This window comes from Rhinolophus sinicus, linkage group LG01 (assembly GCF_036562045.2).
Source record: "Rhinolophus sinicus isolate RSC01 linkage group LG01, ASM3656204v1, whole genome shotgun sequence".
Classification (NCBI taxonomy): Eukaryota; Metazoa; Chordata; class Mammalia; order Chiroptera; family Rhinolophidae; genus Rhinolophus; species Rhinolophus sinicus.
Genome location: NC_133751.1, coordinates 56,203,640 through 56,219,136, shown reverse-complemented (window position 1 = coordinate 56,219,136; position 15,497 = coordinate 56,203,640). Strand labels below are relative to the sequence as shown.

At 35.3% G+C, this 15,497-nt stretch overlaps 1 protein-coding gene across 5 annotated transcripts in view; it reads left to right on the top strand.

The window, feature by feature from the left end:
- ATP13A3 (ATPase 13A3) overlaps positions 1-15,497 on the top strand; it is a 78,622-nt gene that overhangs the window by 54,791 nt on the left and 8,334 nt on the right. For 4 of the 5 annotated variants that reach the window (XM_019723300.2, XM_074329650.1, XM_019723285.2 and 1 more), the window contains 5 exons: positions 87-264; positions 1,576-1,763; positions 6,884-6,972; positions 12,403-12,483; positions 13,885-13,974. In XM_019723300.2, coding sequence (XP_019578859.2) covers positions 87-264; positions 1,576-1,763; positions 6,884-6,972; positions 12,403-12,483; positions 13,885-13,974 — 626 coding nt within the window. The remainder of the gene's footprint in view (positions 1-86; positions 265-1,575; positions 1,764-6,883; positions 6,973-12,402; positions 12,484-13,884; positions 13,975-15,497) is intronic. The other variant, XM_019723306.2, reaches the window with a different exon arrangement.

Genomic DNA, 15,497 nt, shown 5'->3' with positions numbered 1-15,497 from the left:
TCAGTTCCTAAATGAATCTGATTATGTATTTTATAATGACAAATTAATGTAGATACAAACATTTCCTTTTTTTCTTTTCAACATAGTGAGTTTAAATCCTGCCTGGAAGGAACTTGTGGCACAAAGACCACCTTCGGGTCTTATATCGGGAGCTCTTCTCTTTTCCGTTTTGTCTCAGATCATCATCTGCATTGGGTTTCAATCTTTGGGGTTTTTTTGGGTCAAGCAGCAGCCTTGGTATGAAGTATGGCATCCACATTCAGAGTAAGTTGGTCAATCGATTTAAAAATCCGTGTAAAGTCTGTGTAACATACATGCATGTAAAAATAAGTAAAAATGTATATAAATGTTTTGCATGCAGCTTGGTTAAACACTTAATAATTTGGCCTGTATTTGACTTTATATCATGATAACTCCTATCTGTAGAAAGGTGGTTAGGCAAGATGTTAATAATCACTGCCGAGACGGGGACGTTGGACGAGTTTCTTAATTTGCTACTGAGCCTTGCTTTCTCATCTGTAAAGCGAGAAAACTGGAATTAATCACTAGAGTCTCTTCTAAACCCAGAATGTTGGTGCTTCTAACTTTTCTGACCCCAGCTTAAAAAATGACATTTTAAAACCTAAACAAAGATTTTTTTTAAGTAATAAATGCTTATTTGTTTATGGGTAGAGTGTTCTTCAATCCACAAATTATGAGCACATTATTGTAATTAAACATACAAGCTATTCGCTAAGGTAATTTGGTAGAATTAAAATCTTCATATGCAAACATTTGGTTTGCTTATTTGAGGGAGAGTACTTGTCTTTAAAAGTTTTAGAAACTTAACATTACTGTTTGCCTACATGTACATAGAAGTGCTGTGCATGAGAAGGAATAGATGGAGTTGTTCTCAAGAATCGTTCCAGAGCTTATTTGTAGCAGACTTAACATTTTGTTACCACTTGACTATGCTTATTATAGTGGATGTTTTAATAATGGGCACTAGGGACTTCTCACACTTAGTTCTATATATGTTTGACAGTCCTACCCACCTGGAAGTATAGATGAGACAGCCAAGGCTAGAGAATATTGAGGGCCCCATCTCAGTGCCAAGTGCTTTGCTGAGTATTTACACAAGTCACCTTACTCATTCCCCACAGTCACCCTGTGATGGAGTAGGTGGTATCCACACTTATAGGTCAGGACATGGGCTCAGAAATTAAATAATATTTCTTCAGTTATAGCTAAAAAGTGGTACAGCTGAGGTCAAACCCAAGATCTGTTTTACCTTCACTATGCTCAAATGATTGTCAAAAATTCAAAAGTGAAAGGGGTTTATTAAAAGTGAGAGGGGTTTACTAATTAATGAAGTTTCTTCTAATTTTTTAACTGATTGGAATGTGAGTAAAGAGAAAAAACCCTTAATACCCTTCTACCTGTTCCATATATCTTACCTTAATATTGTTGAATCTTTTACCGTACACGTTATTTCTGTTTATGTTATAATAGTGATTCAAGGCAGTTAAGGTAAAGTTGGTTTCTTTTGGGAAATGGGTATTGTGTTTAGTAATGTAAAATTTTTTTGTGTTTTAGTGCTTGTAATACAACAGGAAGCTTATATTGGAATTCTTCACATTTGTACAATGAAACCGAACTTGATCCACATAATATACAAAATTATGAAAATACCACAGTGTTTTTTATCTCCAGTTTTCAGTACCTCATAGTGGCAATTGCCTTTTCAAAAGGAAAACCCTTCAGGCAACCTTGCTACAAGAATTGTAAGTTTGGCATTTAATGTGATTTCCATCCTACTTCCCTTCTTTACAAATAATGTAAGAAGAGTACAGTTAAAACTGTCTTTCCAACGTAAAATAGATCTTCACAAATAGAATAAACTTAGTGTTTCAGATGTTTACTGTCTTGTTTTTTTCTCATCGTAGCTGCCACCCTAACTTTAAAATTAAAGCCACCAGTTCTAAACATTCATGGTTTTCACATCATTTTACTTCTGGCTCCAACTTTTATTTTTACAACAACTCATTGCAGAGAGAGTTAGAAATAGAAGCAAGAACAGAGGTTTCTCAATTGGAACAGTGGGTGTTATACATTCCTTCTGGGTGGTCTGCACAGCACGAGCTGTCTAGTCTTCAGTTTTTGACGCTGGTGCAGCCACTATTCACCTGGAGTTCTTCACATCTGTCACTTTTGCGTACCACAGAAGGTGCTAATAGAATAGACATGTACTTATCTGCCTATGGGAATAGGAGATAGCATTTTATTGATCAGAATTAGGGTTTATGTATAAAAGCCAGTTACTATATATAAATTGCCAGTTTTTTTGAAAGTCGAGAATACACTAATTAATATATGGAATAACTTAATTTTTTCTTCATATAGAAGAAAAACCAGATTTTGCAGTATCTTGGTGTGAAAAATGTTTTTTTGTGTTTTTTTTTTTTTTTTTTTTTTTTGCTATAGTTGTAAAGAAATGTCAGTTCAGCTGAGCAAAATGTTAGCTCACAGATTTCGACATGTCATAGGAGTCACAACTACTAGAACCTCTGTCTCATGTTAGAGTTTACAACGCATTTTCACGTACCTTATTTATTCTTTACCTTTACCTAATGTGGTTTGTAGGGCAGGCTTTATTACTTTATACTCATATTTTAGATAGGTAAGGCTATTCAAATATAAATATCAGTAATATTGAAATCTGTCCTCCTTTTTTTTTTTTTTTTAAGAACTATTTCCTATCTAAGAAACAGAAACTATGTTCCTGAGAATCATGTTAGAACCATGCTGTGGGACAAGTGCCTTCTATTGAAGGTTATCACTGTACCCCTAAGAGGGCTTCCTTTAATAATTAGTTATTGTAAGGTGAACTTAATAATTAACATTGATATACATGTTTTATTTTTGGCTTAATATTTTTAAATTTCAAGGAAATAATTGAGCATGCCCAAGGGTAGCTAAAACATCTATCCAAAAGCAATGCTTTCTTTATATAAAGAAAACTGGTGTTCAGACTAGTTGGTAAGCAGGATAGCCACATCAGGAAAGTTATTTTTAGAGATCTAAGTAAGTCCACCCTATCCATACTTCTCCAATTAAAAAGAGAGAGAAAGAGAGAGAGAGACACTTTTGTTGCTTATTTTTAAAGTATATCTTTTATATTATTATAAATAATATTTATTTATAATTATATATTGTTTATTATCCCACTTAATTTCAAATCAACTTGAATAAATAATAAACTCAGTTGTTTACCACTGGACTATTTTTTTAAAAACGTGTATTAAAAATTATATTTTAGCAGAAATATAGGCACAAAACCTTTATCTTTACTTTAAGCAGCTTGTGCATGTCTGTCAGTAGATAAACAAAAGTGCATGCTGTCATAAAACATGGCTCCCAAAAAATACAGTGGGAACAGTAAAGGCAACAGATGCATATTTTGCTAATTTTTGCATCATGTCTGTGTGTCATTGGAGTCCCCTAATCCTCGAATACAGTTGTTACAGATGAGAAAGAAAAGTAGAAAATAAAATAAAAAATGACAGAGATAAAGTATAACTATAAAGTAATATACAATATAAAGTATAAATATAGAGGGAATGAGTGGGGAAAGATTAAGGCTTTACTAGAGCTGACAGCTTTTCATTTTCTCCTACAGAATAGACAGTTCACAGTTCTTTGTAGAACTTGCTAGTTGCCATTCTCTGTATCTAAATCTGTTTGAGATTATTATTTTAAAAAAATAATCTCAATCTTAGGCGTTTAAGTCATTCTCATTAGAGTTTTTTGCTGTCTTCTGGTTCAGTTGAATTCTGAATAAAACCTAATTTCAGTCTCTGGTTATCTATTTTCATCTTTAGTTTAGCCCAGTTATATTTTCTTGCCTGACTGTGGTATTATTTCAGGGGCCATGATGATATGGACTAAATTTTTGCACTCTCGTTTAACTAGATGTGATTTTTGGCTTCAATTTTTGCTACAGTTTCTTACTTGATTCCTACAATTTACTGTTTGTGAAATCCATGTCCTTTCTCAGTCTATGAAGGCATTATACTGAACTGCCAGTATCTGTCCTATTCCCGGCCTATGTATCTCTTTCTTGTCCATCTGCTGTGCCTGAATTGATTGGAGCAGATACCTAGAGGCCTTGCAGGATAGGACAAGTAACTGAGTAAGGAAGGGGGGAGAGGAATACTAAGCCTTTACATTTGTGGTTATAGGTCAGAAGATCCCAGTTAGTATTTTTGAAGAAGGAACAAGAGAAGTATATATCAGAGCCATAAATGAGTATTGTGGGGGTTTTTTCTTTTTTCTTTTTTCTTTTTTTCCTCTATGTAAGGTTTTATTTTTGAGTCACTTAACTAAGGGGACTATGAAGGAAATCCTTTATGGTGCCTTATTTTGGTACCATATTCCAGAAAAAGGATCTGTTATCATTAACAAATCTGTGACTCCATAAGCTGGGACATATTTAATAATAACTTGAATTTACATATTACTTTGCATTTTAGGTACTTAAATCTACTCTTTCCTATGGGATCCGCATCATATCTTCATTTTATATTAATATTAAAATAATTTTACTCTGAATGACTTACTCATGTTCATACAGCTTTGTGGCAGAATCTAAAACATAACCTAAGTCTCTAACTTAAGGACCATTCTGTCCTGGCCTCCAATCACCACCAACACACTATTTGTTTTGAAAACTGTCTTCTGGTGAAAAGTATTACAATATTTGCACTTCAGTAGGATTACTAAGAAATCACTGACAATGCCAGGAGAATCCAGGAACTGAGAGTATAATCCACTAGAAACTCATACTTCTCTAAAATGAAAACCTGATTTTTCCATTCTGGTTCAAATCCTTATTGGTCTTTTCATTTGGGTGGTTATAGAAATCTGCCAGCCATACACCTCCCCTGTCAAATTTATTTGACTAGTGCCTGTTTTTCTCCCATGGCTAAACAAAGGAATGATTCAATTATTTATTTTCTCCTTCACATGAAGATCTTGGCAGAGATTTAGAGGTGTGATCAAAGAGGGGGGCTCCAGGAAACAGACAGATGAAAATTTGAGAAACACTGTGGAAGTAGATGTAAGAAGTTTCTGAGCCTGAGTAAATTTATTTTTTCTTCTGGCAACATGTCAGGAACTAGATTGCAAATCTATTTTTGCTTATAGTTGTGAAAATGCAATAGAATTTGAACAACGTTCAACATTGGCTGTTACTTCATTGAAACAAAACTTTTCCTGTTTCCACATCTCTCTGGCATTTGTATTCTTACCATTTCTTTTTTGTCCTTTTTCTGAGTTTGTCTTCTTTTGTTTGTGTGTTTCTGTACTTCCAACTAGCACTTCTCAAACACTTTTTCTTTCACTGACCATAACAACTATTTGAATGACTATCTAACTTATGTATTATGAAACTATATATATATGTGTGTGTGTATATATATACACACACACACATATACATATATGTATATATACCACACATAATGTATATATATATATATGTCATATATAGTGCCAAAAAAATGTGTATATATACATGTCATATATACAGTGCCAAAAAAATGTATACACATTTTAAGAAAAGAAAACTATTAAAATTGTAACAATGTATACTGATAACAAAAGATGAATACAAGTCACGTCTGACTTCTGCAATTACAAGAGGTGCTCAAAGTGGTTACCATCGGCATCCAGACACTTCTGATTATGGCGAACTACTGCTTGAGCAATGTTGACCCAAGTGTCCATTTGTATACATTTTTTTTGGTACCTCTGATATATATGTATAATGTTGTTTTATAGAACAGTACATATTTGCCTATAGTTTTGAACTGACATTAACAAAGTTTATATTTACAAATGATTCCTACATTTAAAAATAGTACTGAGACCCCTTGTTTACTGTCCATAAAATGGGATATTGACTCCTTTATCCAATCTGAAGGCTTTATCATAAAGTTTTGGTTATATGTGGTCTTAGTAAAGTTTGAGTTTGAAGCCGACCTCAAGTACGAACTTGTAAATAAATATCCAGACTGAAGAAAAAAGGGAAAAGAATTGGGTGCTATCACTATAATTGGGAAATTTCTGCACCTTTCTTGTAGCTCATTATATAAGGATATGCTTATATACATACATGCATGTGTGTGCATGTAATTAAAGTTAACAAAATGGCTATGAGCAGGTAGTTTTATTTTTGTAGTTGGGAAAGTGATACAAAGTACTGCTGGATGAGACGTACTATTTCTAGCTAGCACAGCAAGCCATGGGGTAGCCCACATTTAAAATAATAGATCAATTCAGTTTCTAGGTTTTAGCTAACATTTTCTGTAGAAATATTTTAACAGAGGAAGTCAATGAAAATGTGGGATTCACTTAACAGTAATATGTTTACATTCAACTTAGAATGCTTCTACTTAGGATTATAACATACCTAATACTGAGAATAAATTATTCAACATTTTTACAATCAACAATAATTGTCATTGCATACATGTTTATATGATAATCTCATTTTGCCATACAGAGTGTATCTAGTCTCTTATTTGTGAATTACATATTGGCTTGATAGTCTTACAAAGTAGCTATCTATCTGGGAAAGATACAAATAAATGTCCATAAACGTCAGTCTCTTTTTATAAATGCTGTTTGTTTTCACATGACGTAATTAATCCTTTGGGCCTGAATGATGTATCATACTCTAGGAAATAACACCGAGCATTGTATACTTCACCAACCTAAATAGAAGCATTCAATATTCAAAACCAAATTTAGGATTGACAGTATCAACAGTATACCAGTTGTTATTATATGCCTTTTTAGTTAAAGGAACTTCCTAATTTAATTGTTTTACTTTCTTTTTCAGATCTTTTTGTTGTGTCTGTGATTATTTTGTATGTTTTCATGTTATTCATCATGTTGCATCCAGTTGCCTCTATTGACCAGGTTCTTCAGGTAAGGCTTAAGCACATCAATTGTTACTGATTGTCTGAGGAGTGCTAGTACCGGGCACAGTAACAGCAAATGACACATTAGCATGATGTGATATTTACCAGCCAAGTGAGACTTCGGGATGTTTGCTTGGGCTTCAGATCTATCCCTCTGCTCTTACATGGCACTGGAGAAAGAGACTAAGCTGTCCGCATTTATTTTTTCCAGGATTTCCTTTCCGAATGTTCTAAGATGCAGTTCTTTTAACCTAAAGATGCCCTAAAAAGAATAAAGAACATAATTAAAACAGCAGCTTTTATTGATTTGTACCTGTTATCTTTCTTCCCTGTTTCTTCAGTCTTTGCTTCTGGTTCCATTTCCTTTTGTCTACAAACAAATGTCCCTTGGTCTTTAAAAATAAAAAACTTCGGTCCTGTTATTTGATCTGTCCCTTACCAGCCTACTTCTTGAGTAGTCTGTACATGCTGCCTCTTCTTCACTGTGCTTTGACTTCTCCCTACTTTTTTTCATTACAACCTTTATGAATGACGAAATACTTGTTGTCTACAAAAGAATATGCACGCATATTTAAGTTAAGCGTAATGGTAATAAAATAGCACCCATGAGTCCATCATTAAATCTAGAAACGCAGCTTTCCCATCACCAGTGAGGCACTACCATGTACTTTTCTCCAAGTACCTTGATGGAACCACCATTCTAATTTTTCACCTCATTGCCTTGCTTTTCATTATACACTTACCTGTATGAGGTCATAAAAGATAGTTTTTCTTGCTTTTGAGCTTTATGAAAATAATATCTTACTATCTGTATTTTCTGTGACTTGCTTTTCTCCGTCAGCATTGTTTGTATGATTCATCCATGTTTGTACATGCATTTCATTTTCACTGCTATATAGTATTCCACTATAGGATTATACTATAATTCATTTCTCCATTCTCCATTGGTAAATAGTTGGATTATTTATCGTCTTTTCCTGTATTAACAGAGCCGTTACAAACATTCTTGAACATGTCTCTTAGTGTGTGGGAATGAGTAATGGTGAACCAAAGAGGGGTGGGGATGGTACATCCCAGGTACAGGCAACATTTATTATGTATTTATTGCTGCAAATATAGCAGTAACGCCCACTGAAAGTCCATCTGCTTTTAAATACCACCAAGTGCTGGGAATTCTAAACGATGTCAATGATAAAATACTACTTCCACTGTTACCCGCTTACCTTGGTCTACCACTAGGGGCAAAGGGGTCCCCTGGTGTAGTCTAGTTTAAATTTGAGCATGTATTCTTCAATTTTCTCAGATGTGCCAAGTTATTTTCGAAAGTGATTGTACCAGTTTATACTTTCATCAGTGTATGAGATGCATTGTTACACATTATTGCCTGCACTTGTCTAGTGGGTAAAAAAATGTTATATCATGATGGTTTTAATTTGCAAATTATATTAATTTTGAATTGTTAATAGGGTCGAGCATTTTACATATGTTTATTGACCATTTATTTCCTCTGTGATTTGACTATTCATGTTTTTTCCCATTTTTTCTGTTAGGTTGTTATCTTTTTGTTTTCCTCAGGAATACCCATTTATTTCAGCATTATTTATTGATAGTCTCATCTTTTCACACTGATCCTTTGGTGGTGATACCTCTGTGCTCTCAGTTTTCCATATATATAACCACTGACCTGATGGGCTCCGTATTTTCTTCTTTAGTTCTTTCATCTTTCTCTGTGCCAGTACCACACTGTCCAGGTTACCATGACTTTATAAGAAATCTTGGTGTATGGTTGGGCAGGGCACCTGTCCTTAACCTCACAGAGTTGTTCATCATGATCTTTTTGTATGTTTTGAAGCTTTTCCTCCTCTATATAAATTTTAACTTGAACTTGTCAAGTACCAGGAAAAGCCCTCTTAGAATTTTTATTAGAATTGCACGGGGTTTATAAATAAATTTGAGAGAGAATTGATTTAGTCTCCCTTTCCATGAACAACATTATCTTTTTCCATTTTTTAGGTCTTCTTGATTATCTTTAAAATCTAACAGTTTTCCCCCTGAAGGTTTTTATACAAGTTTTTGTTAGATTTTTTTTTTTCCTGGAGTATCATAGTTTTTGTTCCTCTGATAAGTATCTATTTAAGATCACATTTTCTACTTCTTTCATGCTGGTGTAAACAGTACAGTTATCCTGGATATTTATCTCATATTCAGCAGCCTTGTCAAAATTTATTCTCACAATTTTTAGATTCTGTAGGATTTTCTGTTTTAGACACTCATCTACAAATAATAACAAACATTTTGTTTCTGACATTTCAGTACTTGCCTTGTATGTATTTTTCATGTATTAATGTCAGTTGTAATGGTAGTGCTAGGCTTGTCTTGTTCCTGACTCTAAAGGGAAGTTCACCATTGAACATACTGTGGGCTGTAGGTTTCTGGTATAAACTCCATGTCAGGTTGAAGAAGCTTCCCTCTACAGTGTTGTTAACATAAATAGGTGTTTAATTTTATCTAATGCTTTTCGTACAGCTATTGAAATGATCACACAGTTTTTCTCCCTGGAGAATGTGGTGAATTAGAGTTGGCTGGTATTTAAATGTTAAACTAACGTTGCCTTTCTAGAATAAATCCAATTTGGTCATGATGCATATTTTTTTATATATCCTCTGGATTTGGCTTGCTATGATTTTGTTGAGGATTTTTGCTTCTGGTTGCATGAGTGAAAGCAGACTTAAGTTTTTTTTTCTTGTATGTCATTAAGAGGTTTGCGTATCAAAGTTAGATGAACTTTATGGAATCGGTATTCTATTTCATGGACTTTTCTATAATTTAACTAATCCCCCTTGAATCGGTATTTAGGTTGTTTCCAGTGTTTTGCTGTTATAAAAAATGCTATATTGCAGGTCCTTTCACAATTCATTAAGGACAAATGTATATTTAGAGGTCAATGTGCAGAAGTGGAATTGTTTGGTCAAAGGGTATCTAGAATTTTAATTGTTTATAAATACTGTGTTATTGAACTTTGAAGAGGTTGACTGTGTATAATCTTAACCAGCAGTGTATGGGTGTGTCTGCTTCCCCACATGCTTCATTGAGAGATTTAGATAAGCACTAAGCAAAAGAAAAACACGTGTTTCCTGCCACATGTGTCTTCTGCTTCGCAGTCAAGTTATTTCTTGAAAGAATGGTACTCCTGCACACTCGTCGGCTAGTCTGGATCCTACACCTGCCAGTCTAGTGAAACTGCCCTTGCCAAGGCAATTGCCAACCTTCTTAAGTCCAGTGGCTTTGTCCCCTTAATTTTTTTTTTTCCCAGTCTTACTTGACTCCTCAGCAGTATTTGACAAGTTAGTTAAGCTATCATTCTTGAGATTTTTCCCCTGCAATTTTGTGATGCTTTGCTCTCTTGGGATTTTTTTTCCCTACTTGTGTGACTCCTTATTCCCCATTGTGGTTCCAAACCCTCTACCTGTTCCTCAAATGTTAGTGTTCCACACGTTTCTCTAATTGTCCTTCATCTTACTCTATACATTCTGGTGACCTCATCGATAGCCATCTATGTATAGAAGACGCCCAACTTTATACTCGTAGCCTAGCTCTCAAAACTGAGCTGTGGACCATATATCCACTGACATACTGAATATTACCTGCACGATTCACCTATCAGTTCCTTCATTCAACATTTTTAAAACTAAGCTCATTGAAAAACAAACAAACAAACAAAAAAACCTAAGCCCATTGTGTTCTCCGAGCCCTGCTTTGTCTCTTTCTTGGTACCACCATTTATCCAAGTCAGAAGTGTGTAAATGTGTCCTTGTCTGTTCTATTTTTATAGCTAGTCTGTGGCTACATTTTCTGTTTTCTTATTCTGAATCTCTCTTTTTACTCCAATCTCATTTATCACCTAGAAGGAAACTATTGTTTCCTCTACTCACAACGCTTATGACACCAAATGTGTGGGGATTGTTCCTACATCAGCCAATTTTCCAACTCTCCGACACCAACCAGGTATCTTGAAATTCAGTTCTGACACTAACTACCTGGAGTTAGTATAGACCCTGTAGGTTAAGGGCTTAGTCCCACAAGACTGTCCCACAGCTTCAGACACCAGTTGCAAATCCCAGGTTGTCACCTGTACTTGTGACTAACCAGCTGTAAATTGCTTCCCACAATCCCTTTCTCAGGTTTGATCATTTGATTTAATGGCTCAAAGAGCTAAAGAAAACACTTATGTTTACTGGTTTATTATAAGGAGTATAAATAAAGGTACAGTTGAAGAGGTACATAGGCTGAGGTCTGGAAGGGTCCTGAGCACAGGAGCTTCTGTCCCTGTGGAGCTGGGCTGCACCACCCTCCCAACACATACCTAGATGTGCTGACCAACCCGGAAGCTCTCCAAACCCTGTACCATAGTTCAGGGATTTTTTAATGGAGGCTTCATCTCATAGGCATGATCAATTATTAACTCAGTCTCCAGCCCCTCTCCCTCCCTGGATGATGGGGTAGTGGAGCTGAAAGTTCCAAGCTTGTAATCATGGCTTCATCTTTCTGCTGAGCAGCCCCCATCCTGAGGCTGTCCAGGAGCCCACCCAGAGTGGCCTCATTAGAACAAAAAGCACTCCTGATACCCAGAAATGCCAGGGGATTCAGAAGCTCTGTAAGACACTCCTATCACCTCCATCACTCAGGAAATAACAAGTTTTAAGAGCTCTGTGTCAGGAACCAGGGACAGAGACCAAACAAATTTTTTACTATGCCTCCCACCACTCTAGTTCAGGCTGCCATTGTCTTTTTCCTGGGTCACTAGAGCACTCTTCACCCCTCAAATCCTTCTTGCTGCAGTTGTACTTGTTTTTCTAAAACATTGGATCATATCACTCCTCGGCACCTAGCACCGTATTTTAGGTGCTCAGTAAATCATTTGCTGACTACAAGGATAAATGCATGAATGGGATATTTTTGTTGTTTTGTAGGCCTTAGAAATTAATGACAGGTTTTAAAGTGAAAACATTGTGTTTCCTAAGTTGATCTGTATAGTTCTTTTATGAATTTGTTTTTATAACAGTATAGCTTTGAGTCATATTAGATCAGTATCTGTCTGCCTCATTGTTTAAAGATAGGATTTTATTTTAAAAATAGGGACTTGTTAGAAAAAATGGTCTAGTAGAGCATGGGCTATTGAATCTGAGTGAATAGGATTTGATTGTAAGCTCAACCACTTCAGTAATTTTTCAACTTCAACTAACTTACATTTTGAGTGTTATTAGCCAAAAAGTGGATAAAATATCTACTACCTTGTGGCGCTGTTGGAGATTGAGTAGGTAATCTTTATGAGGTGTTTGGTACATAATAGGAATTCAGTATATTTGGAAGTTAAGATATCGTGCTGGAAATACCAACCGCGTACTACGGAGCTCACGTAACCGTTTTTGCCTTGCAGGTAGTATGTGTCCCGCATCAGTGGCGTGTGACTATGCTCGTCATTGTTCTCGTCAATGCCCTGGTGTCTGTCCTGGTGGAGGTAAGCACGTCAGATGATCACATGACTCCCTTGCTGCTTTGGGATTCTGGCAATTGAATGGTAATGGGGGAAGAGGACAGGCTACATTATGGAAGCCCGCACAGTTTCAGGTTCATTTTAGTTCAATTCATTTAGCCTTTTTCTCTGACGTTTTCCCTTAACTGGTAGTAGTCATATTAAGGGGTATAACTTAGTTGCACTCATACAGGTAGGAGAAAATAAGCAGTGAGCAAAAATTAGTGATTAATAGAAAGAAGATTGGTGCTCAGGCGGCCCACAATATCGTAAATATTAAGATGTTTTTTGAGAGTATAAAATAATGACCATTAGGAACTTACCCAATCTTAGCATTGATTGCTGGAACTTCCTCCTTGCTTTTTGCTTTTAAGTTCCCTCTGGAGGTCTTAAGTACTCTTTGATCCAGTGTGTATTATAGAGTTACTTTTCTATTAGGATTGCCTTTAGGTCAGCTTCCATAAAAGGTGCTACTAAGTTCTCATGTGCTGCTTATTAGTATAATTTTGTCTGTTCTCAGAACTACTATAATTCACTCCTACAATAACAATTTATGAAATGGAAGAAGGAGATGCAGTTGTGATTTTTAAGTTAAGGGTTTCATAAGGCAGGATTTTTAATTAAAATTAGGTAATTTGTGAAATGCATCCTTTAGTGGTAATAGTTTTAGACTTAGAAATTATGCTTAATTTGTTATCTTTCGAAAAGATGACTTGTGGTCTTTAAATTGGGCCATAGTGGGCAGTGTGGATATTACGGTACTGGTACTGATCTTTCTAAGTTGCCCAATGGAGTGTATTTTTTCTATTTTGTGGATAGTAGAAAGCAAATCCAAGATACTGTATTTTAAAAGCTTTTTTTTCTATAGTATAAGTTTATCTTTTCACTCAAATGCTTAAGATAAAAAAATTTAAAAAAAAAGCAAGACTTTTTAGGGGATCTTTTCGTAATCCCTCATAATTTATTATTCTTCGTCACTGTCAAAAGAATTATTTGTGTTGGACTCTGATGAAATCATACTCATTTATAGATATAGCTATATGTAGATATAGAATTAATTTTATGTATTAATTAAATGGAAATAACTCATCGTTAAGACTTAAGATTATAGACATTTTAATATGGGAAAGACCCGAGGATTCATATATAAGTCATATTTTGTGGAAAATTTAGAGGTCCCTTTTTATCAAGAATTTTATGGTTTATATTTGTCACAAAAGTGCTGTTACTCTTTGTCATTTTGCAATATTAACTGAAATTCTCTATGTGAAAATCAAATCATGTTTTTCACTAATGATTCAGCATTGTGTGATCTTTTTAAATGTGCACATTAATAAAGAATGACTTAGTCCTTTTTAATTCTTAACTCACTGGACTATCTCTCAGAACTTCTGCCTTGACATGGTCCTTTGGAAAGTTGTGTTCAGTCGAGACAAACAAGGAGAATATCGCTTCACCACCACACAGCCACCACAGGTTGGAAACCAGCACTTACTCTTGATTCTTCACATATATCTAGGCTCATTCAGCTGTGTGCTCTGCGTTCTGTAGAGCGGTGTTTTACTGTGTGTTGCTTCAACCTTTTCCCTTATGCCTGGCATTTCATTTCTTGTAAGGAGTCCTAGAAAAGTCATGGCAAACCTTTGTTACAGGCTTTTCAGGACTTCAGAAATTTCGTAAGTCTTTTCCATTCCAATCCTCATTTTGTGTGTGTGTAAAGTTCTTGTCTTCAGTGATGAGAGTTAAAAAATGTTTCCATTTCCGTCTGGCTTACATTTTATGTTTTTGGTTTTCATGAGTCCCTTTAGAAGCTAAATGAGATTCATGTGAACAGAGTTATGAAATGGGAATTATTTCTTCATGAATCAGAGTCCAAAGGTCAAAATTTTGAGGTATTATTTCTGATGTCTTGTTATTGTGCCCTAATTTGGGGCGGCTTTTTGGCTTTCCTCAACATACGCCTCTAATCATTCCGAAAAAATTTCAGAGTGACAGTGCTCGTTTTTGTACAAACCATGGCTTAGGATTATTGACTTTTTGGATTCATTAAGTAGCCTATTATTTGAAAGATATGCAAGCTCTGCGATAAAAAGAGAAGAGAATCAGATGAATAAAACCCATTTCCTGGTGTTACGATGTTGAAGTATAGTTTTTAATAGGAAATACAGGTTAGTCTTATTTTTTAAACCAATGCCATTGGATTACATACTACAGCTTTTTGGGTGCAGAGAACTTGACAATACAAAGACTCACCCCTTCATTATCCTACCCATGTGTTTAGGTGGGTGATGTGGTCTAAATCTTTTACTAAAGATATCTAAATCTAAATTGTTTCCTCATCCTGAGCCACAAGGAAGCTTGTAGGGTTCAAGAGGATTCCCTGGCATTGCTGAGTTGGGATGCTCACTTATTTTAGCCTTTTTTTTTTCTTTCCTTTCTTTACCTAAGTAGCAAACTCCTGAGCTTTATTTTGGTGAATGCTGCAGGCTTGATGCCTGGTGTAATATCACGGAATCCCTTGTAAGAGGTCCTGGAGAGTACCATTCCCTTTCCTAATGCTTTACCATGAATAGTGGTACCTTTGTAAGGCTGGGATGAGTCTAGAATCAGCTTTAGTTTCCTTTTCTCAAAGCAGTGTAATGCCCAATTGTCCCTAGTAGTGGGTATAACCAGAGCTGTATTAGGGACTCAAGTCCTTGAGCTAAATCTCCTCTGTGTCTATATATTTTTCTTTTTGGTTACCTTACTACATTATCTGGAAGTGTTAACTTTGGCTCTTACCATCAGTCCTCATATGAAATACTTATAGGGCCTGGCCAAGGAAAACATTTACACTGAGTTTTCGGCTTCTCCAGAAAGATATTCGACTGTTTATCTAAACAGAAAATGTAAGTTCTGAAGAGGAGTTATGCCCTGACTTAGTCAAAAGTGGGTGTCATACTGTTTTAAAATATTTGAATTGGAAATCTCTCCATACTTTTCAACCAGAATTAAATGAC